Below are 15,716 nucleotides of genomic sequence, written 5' to 3'. Positions count from 1 at the left end.
GGCCATGTGACGTCACCGCCCTGCAACGTCAACAACAATGGCGACCTACTAGTTTAAGTAATTTTACAATTTGTATGAAAACGAAAACATCAAGAGGGGTTTCAATATCATAATAACTTTTATCTTTTAAACCCTACAAGTCTTTATATCCGTTGATCCTTTTAAAACGATATATGGATTCTTGGTTGAAGCATATCGATAACCTTATGGGGGTGGAGGGGCGGATGAAACACGCAAAAGAATGGGTTTGTGTGTATTTATTATCTCAATTTTTTTTTTTTATGTTTTACAAGTTAGACTGTACGTTACTGTAAGTCCCACCTGTGGTTATGTGGGCAATTGCTCGTGCTGTGCAGAGAATAGCCCAAATAATTGTAAATTGTTGTCATAACATTTATACCATGGATATTATCTGAAATTGTGGGCATTGTGTGTTGTTTTCAGCACCATTTTCTGCGTATGTTCCGGGACCTGTAGCTGTCCCTGCACTGTCATAAGTACTTTGCGTTCTGGCACCTTATGATTTACAAATTAAGCACTGGCTACAAACTGTAGTGATATATCACCTTTTCGATATTGTCACACCCCTACAGGCAATTGTGATTATTCTGAATGAGGTTGTGCTGTACTGAAGATACGTGTTACTCGAAAAGAGATTGTACTTACTGATAATTTATCGATTGGAGTAGGAGTTGTCTGAAAATGGAATTTTTCTTTTCTGGTCATGATTTTTATTACTTGGCTCATAGTGATTTTATGTGTGACTTGAGGATTATGTGAACCCTGGTGATGTAATAGACAAAAGGTATGATGCAAATATTGTGTTTCAAGGATTTATAAATACTATGGGGATTACAAGCATTATGTTTTTATGAAATATGTGTACCTTGGGAGTTGTAAATTGGGAATAGATGTTTTGTCATAAAGATACTGGATGAGTGATAAGGATTTTTTGGGATTTTGAGACAGTGATAAAGTTCTACTGAGATACCGTGATGAATTTTATTATGGGTTGTGAGGGTTTGAAGTGTTATGTGGATATGTCCATGAAAATGTAGTACAGTGATCCCTCGCTACTTCACGCTTCAAACTTCGTGCCCTCAGTCCACCGCAGATTTTTTTTTTAAATTAGAAAATAAATAAATTGATAAATAAATGCAGTATTTTATAGATCTGTCCTGATGCAATCACGTAGTCTCTTACTCTCGTTTATGCCGCACTTCTTGGTCGGGCAGTGCACTGGAGTTGCTTATGAAAGTTAGCGATGATTCAAACACAGTTATGGTTTGATCTTGCCAGAGACGCTTGTAAGCCGAAACTTTAAAGCGCGTCACGCGTTAACTTGTTAAGCAGTTGCTGTGGCAACACATTGTGTGTAAGTGAGCAGCTTGAGCGGATTTGAGTGGACTCACTCAATGAAGCATTTAATAAAGACAAGCATTTTTCTACTTTCGTCTTGTTTAAAAATACAGGTGTGACAGTGACATGTTTAAAACTCATCATAATTATTACATTTGAAGTGCTTAAAAAATATGTACTGTATATCTATGATATACACTCAACGGCCTTTTTATTAGGTACACCTGTCCAACTGCTCGTTAACACTTAATTTCTAATCAGCTAATCACATGGTGGCAACTCAGTGCATTTTGGCATGTACACATGGTTTAAGACAATCTCCTGCAGTTCAAACAGGAGCATCAGTATGGGGAAGAAATGTGATTTGAGTGACTTTGAACGTGGCATGGTTGTTGGTGCCAGAAGGGCTGGTTTGAGTATTTCAGAAACTGCTGATCTACTGGGATTTTCACGCACAACCATCTCTAGGGTTTACAGAGAATGGTCCGAAAAAGAAAAAAATATCCAGTGAGCCGCAGTTCTGTGGGCGGAAATGCCTTGTTGATGCCAGAGGTCAGAGGAGAATGGCCAGACTGGTTCGAGCTGATAGAAAGGCAACAGTGACTCAAATAACCACCCGTTACAACCAAGGTAGGCAGAAGAGCATCTCTGAACGCACAGTACGTCGAACTTTGAGGCAGATGGGCTACAACAGCAGAAGACCACGCCGGGTGCCACTCCTTTCAGCTAAGAACAGGAAACTGAGGGCTACAATTTGCACAAGCTCATCGAAATTGGACAATAGAAGATTGGAAAAACATTGCCTGGTCTGATGAGTCTCGATTTCTGCTGGGGCATTTGGATGGTAGGGTCAGAATTTGGCATCAACAACATGAAAGCATGGATCCATCCTGCCTTGTATCAACAGTTCAGGCTGGTGGTGGTGGTGTAATGGTGTGGGGAATATTTTCTTGGCACTCTTTGGGCCCCTAGTACCAACTGAGCATCGTTGGAACGCCACAGCCTACCTGAATATTGTTGCTGACCATGTCCATCCCTTTATGATCACAATGTATCCAACTTCTGATGGCTACTTTCAGCAGGGTAATGCGCCATGTCATAGAGCTGGACTCATCTCAGACTGGTTTCTTGAACATGACAATGAGTTCACTGTACTCAAATGACCTCCACAGTCACCAGACCTCAATCCAATAGAGCATCTTTGGGATGTGGTGGAACGGGAGATTGGCATCATGGATGTGCAGCTGACAAATCTGCACCAACTCTGTGATGCCATCATGTCAATATGGACCAAACTCTCTGAGGAATGCTTCCAGCACCTTGTTGAATCTATGCCACCAAGAATTGAGGCAGTTCTGAAGGCGAAAGGGGTCCAACCCGTTACTAGCATGGTGTACCTAATAAAGTGGCCGGTGAGTGTATTTTTTTTTGGCTTTTTTTTTACTTTGGGGAAAAAGTAAAAACGCATGTCTTATATGTATCTCGTTCCAATGATAAATCTGAACACACACAAAAAAAAGTTTTTTTGGGGGGGTGGGGGGGGGGGGCGCGACATCGCAGTTTTTTTCACTTATTGTGGCAGGTTCTGGTCCCTATTAACCGCAAAAAACGAGGGATAACTGGATAATATAGGACTTTATAATCAGAACGTTTCTGACAAGGGTCTTTAAAATGATAATATTCATAACGATTTCATTAGTTTGTACTTTTGCAAAGCGAATTTACATGATCAGGATTGGAATTGTGATGTGGATCATGTTGCATGATGCCATATTTTGTTATATTTGATCATTTTGAGAAAACAAGCACATTTAGCAAATGCCATTTCCTGTTCTAAATTTACACACTGACAAATGCATTCTAGTTTAGAATCTCCACATACTCCATTAAGAAAAAACTGAACAACATAATTCTTTTTCATAATATTAGTATAACATGTATTATTGTTTGCTTAACTATATTTTGTTCTTAGCTGCTAAACAGCCACATTCATGTTCTAAGATGATTCCGCTTTACTGGACCGCCCCATCACCATAGCTACAGGTTTGTTGTGACGGTCCCAGGAGATGCACCTCAATCCTCAACCTACATCTGTTGGAGTGCATCACTCTTCTGCTTGTTACTAAAAGATGCTAGGGAAAGGGAATATGGTGGGGGGCATTACTAATGTGGATTCCAGTGCAGAGGGAGCTGCCACTTCCCATCAGCATCTTTCTAATGATGTGGCCACCGGGAGGTTATCCAGGATACAATTTGGTTGAGAGACAAGTGTGAACAGCAGAGTTACTTGAAGAAAAGTAGAAGACTTTCACAAGTGCTGTAAGTGAGGCACTAAACTGCAGTAACATTATATCGATTTTATTATATTGCCTGTCTACATGTGTTGATGCACCATTTGTAGACAAATGTCTATATTGCTATTCATTAAGTTGTGTATGATGTTTTCCTTTGTGTGTTAACGTCAAGCTAAAGCACACATTTTTGTTTAGTTTGACAGTTAACTTGAATTAAATTATCATGTTTCAGTGCCATTGACATTGATAGACATTTAACCTATTTAGACGGGGAGAGGCAGCAGCATGAAACAGCTTACTAGTAAATACACTTTTTTGTGCATTTTTTTAACTATCTGATGAACTGTTGCTTGGTGTGCAGTGAGTTCACCACAAGGTTATAATCAAAGGTGGGTAGTAACACATTACATTGACTCTGTTATACAGTATTTTCTTGGATAACTTTTTGAGAAAAGTGTAATTACAAGAGTACTTTTATCAGCTATACTTTTTTGTTTTATTTGAGTAGATTTGTGAAGATGAAATGCGACTCTTACGCCGCTACTTTGGGCTACACGACAGCCGTTACATTTCTCCTCTTTATTATACATATTAGCTTTCACTTTATTTTTGCCGAAGATGCCCACAGTGGCCCGAGCAGTTTCACCAATGAGACATCGCAACAATAATCACATGACTCCATGATAGCAATCACATGGCTTTTTTTTTTTTTTTTAAACCTGTCCTTTTCAGCTGCTTAGACATGGAGAATAGAAATCTGAGACTGAGTGTCCTTATAGTCTGAACAGTTTTAATGTATCACATGTTTGATATACTCCTATCATGGTTGTTCATTATATTTATTAGGAGAGAGCAATGAAAAGGAAGGAGTTATGGGGGGACAGAAAGGAAGGAAGCAGACAGAAGAGGAAAAGAAAATACATTATTAAATGCCTATGCTACCAATGAACACAGTGGTGCTGTTGTTAGCTAATTCTATTTACCCGTGGACACCATGTTGGGGGCCTGATAACCACTGGTGGGTAGAGTAGATAATATTACTCAAGTAAGAGTATAAGTAGTCATCCAAAAAATGTACTCGATTACAAGCGGAAAAGTATTTGGTGAAAAGAATACTCAAGTAATGAGGAAAATTGTGAGTAACTGCTTCCGATGTTTGATTTTTGAAAAATTAAACTGGTATTTTTTTTTTCAGCACAAAGTCATCAATATGAGTTGTTATTATATTATACTCGGGGGTCCCTAAACTACGGCCCGCAGCCACATTTGGTCCGGCCCCCTGAACAAAAAATTATTTATTTATTTATTTTTCAATAGTGTTATTTATTTCTTGGCTTTTTTCTGTGAAGAACCCAGAGAGGGTTATTTGGTTATTATCTGTTTAATTAATAGTGTTATTATTGTCTATTATTCTATTCTATTCTATTCTATTCTATTCTATTACATTACATTACATTACATTACATTACATTACGTTATATTTAGGGCTGTCAAACGATTAAAATTTTTGATCGAGTTAATTACAGCTTAAAAATTAATTAATCGTAATTAATCGCAATTCAAACCATCTATAAAATATGCCATATTTTTCTGTAAATTATTGTTGGAATGGAAAGATAAGGCACAAGATGGATATATACATTCAACATACGGTACATAAGGACTGTATTTGTTTATTATAACAATAAATCAACAAGATGGCATTAACATTATTAACATTCTGTTAAAGCGATCCATGGATAGAAAGACTTGTAGTTCTTAAAAGAAAAATGTTAGCACAAGTTATAGAAATTTTATCTTAAAACCCCTCTTAATGTTTTCGTTTTAATAAAATTTGTAAAATTTTCAATCAAAAAATAAACTAGTAGCCCGCCATTGTTGATGTCAATAATTACTTACACAATGCTCATGGGTGCTGAAGCCTATAAAATCAGTCGCACCCAAGCGCCAGCAGAGGGTGGCAAAACTCCATAACAACAAGTGGGCGTTTCACTGTACTGTCATTTAAATCTGTCTGAGCGGGACATCTGCGTTAATTGCGTCAAATATTTTAACGTGATTAATTTAAAAAATTAATTAACGCCCGTTAACGCGATAATTTTGACAGCCCTAATTATATTATATTATCTTTTATTTTATTTACTTTTGTTCCGTGAAGAATCCAGAAAGGGTTGTGTGATTGTGGCTTTCTGAAAAACAATACATTTTTACATTTAGGCACTCCTGCAATCGACCCCGGCCCCTCATCAGAGAAAGGAAGGGTTATGTGGCCCTCACAGGAAAAAGTTTGGGGACCCCTTCTCTCACCTATTACATATCCGCATTAAGGCAAAGAAAGACAAAAAACAAAAACATTGAATTCTGGTGAGAGAAAAAAAAATCTGCAGAACTAAAGCATCATTTATTCAAAGAGCATGAGTGCCCTCTAGTGGAGAAAACAGTTCCTAGTTTGAATAGTTGAATAGTTCCTTCATAGTATCTATTATGTAATTAAAAGCATCATATCTCCGGTTTTGCAATTCAACATAATGCAATTCAAAGTGCTTTACATGAAGATCATAAAAATTTAAATCATTAGAATGTTAAGACAAAGACAATCGAAACAGGAAATAAAATTGTACATAAAAATCGCATTTGATCACGAATAGAATTTTAAAAAATATACTACTACTACAAATAATAATAATAATTGAAATCAGCAATGGAGATAAAGCACGGAGGAATAGAAAGCAAATAGCTTGAAATATATAGACTGTTATGGATATGTTGTGCTTAATAAAAGCGTTTTTAGCCCTGTTTAAAGGAGCTAACAGTTTGACATACTTCAGACCTTCAGGTATCTTGTTCCAAAGGTGAGGAGCATAATAACCAAATGCTGCTTCACCCTGCTTGGTTCTTGTTCTTGGAACATACAGGAGACCGGTTCCAGACGACCTTAGAGGTTTAGATGTTTTATAGGAATCTGTCATTTCTGTTAAGAGCATCATGTCAAGTTTTTGTTTCCGTGGTCAATTGGTGCCAATAAAAACTGGGAGGGAGGTGAAAATCCTCGTTTTCGAGTCACGTTGAGGGCAGCGTTCTATGTCAAATACTTATTTTTTTTTGCAGTGCTTTAAAGACGCCATGTGATTGAACAGGCCGGCGTGATCATAGAACGGCACGCCTGATCCTGATTGGTATAATTGAGTCATGTGAGTATTTTTGCGACATCTCATTGGTGAAACCGTTAGAGCTACTGTTGGCATCGCTGGAAAAAAAAAAGTAAAATCTAATATGTAGAATAAACAGGAAAAACGTAATGAGTGTAGCCCAAACTAGCGGAGTAAGAGTAACGTAACAGTAAAAAGTAAGGCTTAGTAAAACTACTCTTAGAACTACATTTGTCTCAAAGAGTTACTCAAGTAAATGTAACGGAGTAAATGTAACGCGTTACTACCCACTCTGCTTATAATTGAGGAGAAAGAAGTGGGAAGGTGACTCAAAAGGAGACATAATTGGGGGGGAGTACACAATTCCGGCTAAGTGGGGTGGGGAACCCAATATTAATGAAAACACCTGTAAGTATGGATATGTTGACATCCTATTCTATGCTACTTGATCGCTAATCCTGGCACTTGCCTGTTTATAGCGACCGTAAAAAATGAACTATTTCAATCAAAAGCGCGGATTTCAACTTCTCTCTCAGTTTTTATTTGACACCCATAGACATCGGAAAATCGGAGGTGATTGTTTTAATTTCATGGTTATAAATGTTTTCTCCTCTAGAGGGCACTCATTCTTTTGGGTGGGTGATGTTTCATTTCTGTAGATATTTCTAGTCAGAATTAAATGATTTACGTGTACTTTTTTGGCCTGATATCCACATGTAATAGGTTATAGTCAGTGTTGTTAATAACGGTGTTAGAGTATTAGAGTGTTACTCACGGCGCTATTTTTTTCAGTCGTGAGTAATCTAATTACTTTTCTCATCTTTGCAACGCCATTACCGTTACTGAAGATTTAAAGGCGTGCGTTTCGATGTGTAACTACGTTGGTTGAATGACGCGAGAAAAGTCTGAGGGACACGGACTCACGGAGACGAGAGAGCAGAGCGGGAGTGGGGAGGAAGCAAGGGTGTTGTGACGCCGTTGCAAACGCAATGCTAGGTTGCTCCAACAATACCAGACTGTAGCCGATGCCCTACAAACCACGCCCATATGATTCTACGGTAGGCATCGCGTGTATATAGAACTAGATGCAAAATGATCGACTTGCCGCCGTTAGTAAACAGCTGCCATCTTAAAACAGTAGACTTCTCAGAAAAGCTCTGTTGTAGAGAACTTTCCTAGCGAACCTAAGTAACTTTTTTATCTAAAATACTTCTAAATCGGCGAAATCTTCACTTGAATCTATCTTTAAATGATGAAACAGTTTTAAAACTTTCACATGTCGAAAGTAGATAGAAGGGAACGAATGCAATAACGGGAGCAATTTTAACAACTTTAACGGTTGATTCACTACATTAAATGATTTCCAAACATAGCAAAGGTTACTATCTAGTAATATTCACAATACCCCTGTGTCTAGTTAAGTTTAGGGTGAAAAAATTGGGCTAAGGCCAGTTGTCCCAAAAACCCTTTGAATTTCACATAGTGTGACCTATGTTTTTTGGGGGGGCAGGGAAATGAAAAAAAAAAAAAAAAAAAAAACATGAAACATGAAAGGTAACACCAGTTACTTTGCCAAGTAACTAATTACTCTTACATACTCCTGAGTTACTAACGCAATTACTTTTTGGGAGAAGTAATTTTTAACTGTAATTAATATATTTTTTTAAAGTAAGATTAACAACACTGGTTATAGTATAGTATAATAATAACATTTCATATAGATGATGTGCTGAGAAAAAAATATATACTATTGCTTGCCGATCGATCGGGTCCGATCACGTCATTTTCAAAGTATCGGAATCGGCGAAAAAATATCGGACATGCCTTTTTATTTAATATATATATTTTTTTTAGTTAAATCGTTTTTTATTTGTATTTAATGTTACAGACATAATATGTTGCACTCATCCAGAGTCTTTAGTTTAGGCTTAAGGTAGGGTTATCAAATTGATCCCGTTAACGTCGGTAATTAATATATATATTTTTTAAATTTTTTTTTTTTTTTAATTATTCACGTTAAAATATTTAACACAATTAACGCATGCGCTGCATGACCCACTCACGCATTGTCGCGTTCAATCTGTAATGGCGCTGTTTTACATCTATATGGAGCTAAAAGGCAGCATAAAATGAGTAGAGTGAATTATGGCAGCCTTTGGAGCCTTTTTTTAATTGGCTAAAGCTTTACAATTCCTCTCCCTACAATTAGAAATATTGTGGGAAGCAATGTTGGGATAAAAAGGTAGTAATTGATCTTTTTCTTAACCCCCTATGTTATTTCCCAACGCAGAGAAGATATATCACTTGGTACCACTACACACAGTCATGGTTGCACTTCCCATCATGCATTTGGGCAGAAGAGTTAAATGGCTACAGTATCATTTACTGAAAGCTCAACAAATACACTAGATGGCAATATTTAGTCACAATATACAAAGTCACAGTTATACTTTAAGAATTACAAGTCTTTCTATCCGTGGATCCCTCTCACAGAAAGAATGTTAATAATGTAAATGCCATCTTGAGGATTTATTGTCATAATAAACAAATACAGTACTTATGTACTTTATGTTGAATTTATATATTCGTCCGAGTTTTATTCATTTTTTTCTTAATGCATTGCCAAAATGTATATGATCGGGAAAAATTATCGGGAATGATTGGAACTGAATCGGGACCAAAAAAAAAAAAAAAAGCAATCGGATCGGGAAATATCGGGATCGGCTGATACTCAAACTAAAACGATCGGGATCGGATCGGGAGCAAAAAAACATGATCGGAACAACCCTAATTGCTTTTAAAAAACCATACATTGTAAGCCGTTACTCACAATGTTACTTATTACTTGAGTATGCTTTTACTTTTTTACTTGTGCTTGAGCATATTTTTTGAATGACTACTTTTACTTTTTTAACATTATTTTTGAAGTTAGGCTACTCTTACTGAAGTATTTTTTTGGGCTACGCTATCCACCTTTGGTTATAATAAATAATTTTTTTTACCTCAGCCAGTAGTTGAAACCTACGGAAAGCGGAGGTTATGTATTCAGTTCCATATGTCTGCACGTATGATTTTGTTCAAGATAACTCAAGAATGAATAAAGGGATTATAACCAAAGTTGCTCAATTCTGGGTTTCTTCATTTCGTTCATTTTTGTCAATGATAATAACCTTGGTTCGTTGTCGCTACAGAAAAAGTTTTACTCAAGTCTTTGGCTCCTTTATTGTAAAATATGCCAACTTACATCAGAAGGTGAGATGCAATCCACCAAATCTGGACATTTGATGCACATGTGCAACCCACTGACAGTATATAATACTCAAATCTTTCTTAAATGAAATTTGAGGTGCCAAGTTTTGCCACGATTTTCGAAACTGTTGGAGTTCCCCAAAATTTGGGTTTACCCCATCTATTCCTAGCACCCCCTCATCCCCATCGTTCCCCCTCAGCACTGCAACACAAACAATTGAATGACCCACTTAATGTGTCCCAAACCATAGCACAGTCATCAGTTAAGACCTATTAAAGGGTGAAGACGACACATGCGTGGCCTAGTTAAAAGGCTTAAACGAGAACAATATTGTGCTTAACAATGACTGGCTTGTGTTTAGGCTTAAATTCCGCATCTGTCGTTTTATATCCATCATCATCCTCAGCAGCAGCATCATCATCATCATCATCATCTGCGCGTCCTTTCCCAGGGAGCTGCTCCAAACAATGCCATGTTGTTCGGAGGTCCGGCATGCCATTCCCAAAAGACCAACAGTGTGTGGCTTTGTGTGTGTGTGCGATGGATGTGAGGATCACGAAAATGGAGGAAGGTGTACTCACCCAAAGCTCTGAGAAGTTCGTCGAAATTCTCGCTGCTCTTCATTTTCCAGATGCCGGCAAAGTTGGCCATGTCTGCTGACTGAGGTGGAGCTAATACCACAGAGAACCTGTTCCACTTAGACTCCTTTCCTCACTCTCTCTCTTCCTCTGTCACTCTTTCTCACCCTCCTCTTCCTCCTCCTCCTCTGCAGGGGCTCGCCTCCACCAAAATGTTCATCTCGCGGAAAAAAGGAACCTTCATTTCAATGTCAAAAGATCGAGGACAGAAACGCAGACAATGTTAGTTCTTGTGCATACATTTCGGGAGAAGGTGCTAAAAGTTTTGCGACAAACTGAAAAATATACACCAAACTTCCACTTTTTGATACTTAGTTGCCGACATTTCCCCTTCATTTTGGGAGACTGAATGCTCAATCGGATTCAGGTCGGGTGATTGACCTTACTATTCTACATTTCTCTTTTCTGCTTTAAAAAGTTTGGTCTCTACACAATATTATTCAGGTCATTGTTCATCAACTGATGAGTTCTGAGGGTTTTGGCTGAATGTGAGCAGATAATTGAGTGCAGACACACAACATACAGTCTTGGGAATTCATACGTTTGATTTTGTCAGTAGTCACAGCATCGATAAGTTCAAATGTTTGGCACCAAACATCTGAGCAGCCTATTGTGACATTACTTTGGGTTCTTTATAGGGAACTTTGGACTTAAAGACTCTTAGGCTCTAACAATAAGCCACAAGTGTTCTTTTTTTACTAAAATATGTGATTAGAAACATAACATATTGCCATTGATTTAAAACTCTAACTAAAACTATGGAGAGCGCCATGTTTAATGGACGCCCGGAGTGATGACGCACAGTGGTATGAAAAAGTACCTGAACCTTTTGGAATTTCTCACATTTCTGCAGAAAATCACCATCAAATGTGATCTGATCTTTGTCAAAATCACACAGATGAAAAAAGTGTCTGCTTCAACTAAAACTACTCAAACATTGATAGGTTTTCATATTTTAATGAGTATACTGTAGTATGCAAACAATGACAGAAGGGGGAAAAATAAGTAAGTGAACCATCACATTTAATATTTTATGCCCCACCCCCCGCCCTTGGCAGCAATAACTTCAACCAGACGCTTCCTGTAGCTGCAGATCAGTCTGGCACATCGATCAGGACTAATCTTCTCTACAGAACTGCGGTAGTTTAGATAGATTCCTGGGATGTCTGGTATGAATCGTTTTCTTTTGGTCATGTCACAGCATCTCAATGGGGTTCAAGTCGGGACTTTGACTTGGCCACTCCAGAACATGTATTTTGTTCTTCTGAACCCATTCTGATGTTGATTTACATCTGTGATTCGGATCATTGTCTTGTTGCAGCATCTTTTTAGCTTTAACTACCTGACAGATGACCTCAGGCTTTCCTGCAAAACATCCTGATAAACTTTTGAATTCATTCTTCCATTAATGATTGCAAGTTGTCCAGGCCCTTAGGCAGCAAAACAGCCCCAAATCATGATGCTCCCTCCACCATGCTTCATTGTGGGGACGAGGTGTTGATGTTGGTGAGCTGTTCCATTTTTCCTCCACACATGACGTTGCGTGTCACTCCCAAACAATTCAACTTTGGTTTCATCAGTCCACAAAATATTTTGCTAAAACATCTGTGGAGTGTCCAAGTGCCTTTTTGCGAACATTAAACGAGCAACAATTTTTTTTTTTAGACAGCAGTGGCTTCCTCTGTGGAGTCCTCCCATAAACACCATTCTTGGTCATAGTTTTACATATAGTTGATGTGTGCACAGAGATATTGGACTGTGCCAGTGATTTCTGTAGGTCTTTAGCAGACACGCGAGGGTTCTTTTCACCTGTCTGAGTATTCTGCGCTGAACTCTTGGCATCATCTATGGTGGACGGCCACTTCTTGAGAGAGAAGCAACAGTGCCAAACTCTCTCCATTTGTAGACAACTTCTCTGACTGTCGATTGATGAACATCTAGACTCTTAGAGATGGTTTTGTATCCTTTCCCAGCTTTATACAAATCAACAATCTTTGATCGCAGACAATCGCACATCAGACAATGCTTCTAATCAAGACATTTCTTACCAGGTGTGTGTTTTATAGTGGGCAGGGCAGCTTTAAACCACTCATCAGTGATTGGGCAGACACCTGACTTAAAATGTTTGGTAAACATTGGTTTCAATTACTCTTTAAGTCTCCTTAGGCAGCGGGTTCACTTACTTATTTTTCCCCCTTCTGTCATTGTTTGCATACTATCCTCATTAGGATATGAAAACCTATAATTGTTTGGGTAGTTTTTGTTAAAGCAGACACTGTATTTTCATCTGTGTGATTTTGACAAAGATCAGATCACATTTTATGGTGATTTTATGGAGGAATGTGAGAAATTCCAAAAAGTGAGATAATTTGCCTGACAAATGACATCTGTCATAAGCATTTATCAATGCTCATGACAGTGTCATGTCATAATTATGAATGTCTTATGACACCGCTGTCAAATAAAGTGTTACCGGTTAAAATATTTGAATGGAAATATCCCATAATAAAGTAAGGACAGCTGCGGCTTATAGTCCGGTGCGGCTTATCTATGAACAACAGCCATTTTCGGCTCAAATTTGGTAGGTGGCGGCTTATAGTCAGGTGCGCCCTATATACCCTACCCACCGACGTCACAAAACCACGTGCTCGCTGTGTGGTTCCGCCCACTTGTCCGTCATTTTGTCTCTGTATTAGCATTGTTTTCAATTGATCGAGGAATTTAAAATGCATTTCATGGAAGACCCGGTGCTTTCTGATGCCGTAAACTCACTGGATGTGTTGCATAAAAGGCGTTATGTGGAAAAGCTTCGTTCTATACAGTCGCCAGATCCATATTTGATGCCCAAATCGATGTTTTTCGACCCACTGTCTTCGCCCTGTCTGCCTGACATCTGCTATGCTGATATTTACAATTATCTTGTCCACACAAAATCAGCCTATTCTCACGAAAATTTGAAAAACTTCAAGAGCTTGGAGGCTTATAAATACTTCGTTGCTGGTTGGGTGAAACAGGTCCTCGTCCACGAAAATTTGGCAGGAATCTATCTTGTGCTTGGAAAGGTGAGTTACGAAATTTTCAATTCAAAATCTTTTGTTATTGCTAACATCCACTGTCAAGTCTAATGTATTTCATGTCATTTGTCAATGGAGTTAAGGCTTTTAATGTTTATATGGTTTAGCGATAGCACTCTCACTACATACATACGTGTATGTTGTCGGCGATTAGCCTAGCAATGATCTTAATTGTGGTTATTTGTCAGCCCCGTAGACGAGGCCAGTTTCTTTCACTTGGTACCAGCTAAATATTATTCAAAAAATAACGATGGTGGAAGAAAGGGAAGTCACAAACATCTTGAATTTGAAACTATTTCGTACTACGTCGTATGTTGTCGGCGATTAGCCTCGCAATGATCTTAATTGTGGTTATTTGTCAGCCCCGTAGACGAGTCCAGTTTCTTTCACTTGGTACCAGCTAAATATTATTCAAAAAATAACGATGGATGAAGAAAGGGAAGTCACAAACATCTTGAATTTGAAACTATGTCGTACTACGTCGTATGTTGTCGGCGATTAGCCTCGCAATGATCTTAATTGTGATTATTTGTCAGCCCAAAACCCTCTAAGTATATCTTAAATGCATCTTACCGGATATAAAATGACTACTACATAGTCTGTGGTGATTTTTTGGTGCCCAGTTTTCACGTCGAATTGCAGCCGTTCATTTCGCTCTTCTCTTTGGATCCCTCGGAATACGGTAAAACTTCAAGTCTCTCCTTCCATCTTCTCTGTTAGTGCAACCAACAGCCACACACGCCTTCACCATTTTGATTATTAATGTTAAGGAGCAGAAAAACACGCCGTAAATAGGAGAAATGTACGTAGCCGTAACAGGTTAACACTATGTTTTGACGGACAAGTGGGCGGTACCATTCAGGAGAGCGGAGTTGTGACGTCACGTGGGTAGGGTCTATAGTCCGAAAAAAAAACCGGTACTATTTGTGTTTTTATTGACTCTTTTGTTGCCCTTTCACTGCCTCAAAATATGTTTTGCATGTGTTTCCCTCTCACACTTTTAAGCATAGTGTTTTCTTGTGATAGCTTTAAAGCAGATTGTTGATGTGTTGATCACATTAGTCACGTAGCATATTTGAACCACGCTTATTTGACGTTTAAGTATTTTCTTAAGGCATCTTAACTATGTTCTGTCTGTACACATCTAAACAAAACAGGCTGAAAGTGCACGGTAGTACTTTGGGTTTCAAATTCACCTCTTGTAGAACGTTTCGCCGGTGTAGCACATTTTGGCAGAACACCGTTTTCGGTTTTTTTCCTACTCTGTCCTGTTCATTTTCCGTTTGCTGCACGTTTTGAGAAATATCGACAGTGCTGTCATGCTCATTAATCTTCCTCTCGGGTTTAAACTGAAAGAGTTGAACAGATGTCATGTCGCTAGAGTCATACTCTGGAAGCCGGGCAGCATAACCATGTGACGTCACTGCCCTGTAATGTCAACAACAATGATGACCTACTAGTTAAACTAATTTTACAAATTGTATAAAAATGAAAACATAAAGAGGGTTTTCAATATCAAATTATTTCAACTCATAATAATGTTTATCTTTTAAGAACTACCAGTCTTTCTATCCGTGGATCCCTTTGAAAAGTGGAAGGGACATTTACATGTGTTGTAAATTCTCCATGGTTCATCTGATTTAGGTGTTAATGTAAAAATTTGAGCACTTCTTTGTTTATGTATTGGAAATAAAAGCGCCTGTGTATTATAATGCAAATTCCGAAGGCGCAATAACACACGAACACTTTTGAAAACTAAAGCCTCAGTTTAACATCCCCTTTTCACAACAATAAAATAAATTGCACACAAGTTTCCAACAGCGCTCTGCATGGCGGCAGCTCAACAGCAACAACAAACAATAATATGGCTACAATGCAAGCACGTCTTACCTATCTGAAGACATCAAAAGATAATAACCTTCATTTTTTACAACATTTTTTTTCAACAGTTT

At 38.2% G+C, this 15,716-nt stretch overlaps 1 protein-coding gene across 1 annotated transcript in view; it reads right to left on the bottom strand.

Annotated features, from left to right (window-relative positions):
• LOC130916385 (cellular retinoic acid-binding protein 1) overlaps positions 1–10,798 on the bottom strand; it is a 41,956-nt gene extending 31,158 nt beyond the window's left edge. Inside the window, exon 1 of the mRNA XM_057837083.1 lies at positions 10,634–10,798. Coding sequence (XP_057693066.1) covers positions 10,634–10,703 — 70 coding nt within the window. The 5' untranslated portion in view covers positions 10,704–10,798. The remainder of the gene's footprint in view (positions 1–10,633) is intronic.
• Between the last annotated feature and the right edge of the window lie 4,918 nt (positions 10,799–15,716).

This window comes from Corythoichthys intestinalis, chromosome 5, assembly GCF_030265065.1.
Source record: "Corythoichthys intestinalis isolate RoL2023-P3 chromosome 5, ASM3026506v1, whole genome shotgun sequence".
Lineage (NCBI taxonomy): Eukaryota > Metazoa > Chordata > Actinopteri > Syngnathiformes > Syngnathidae > Corythoichthys > Corythoichthys intestinalis.
The sequence above is the reverse complement of the archived record's forward strand: the minus strand, read 5'-3'. Positions and strand labels throughout refer to the sequence as shown.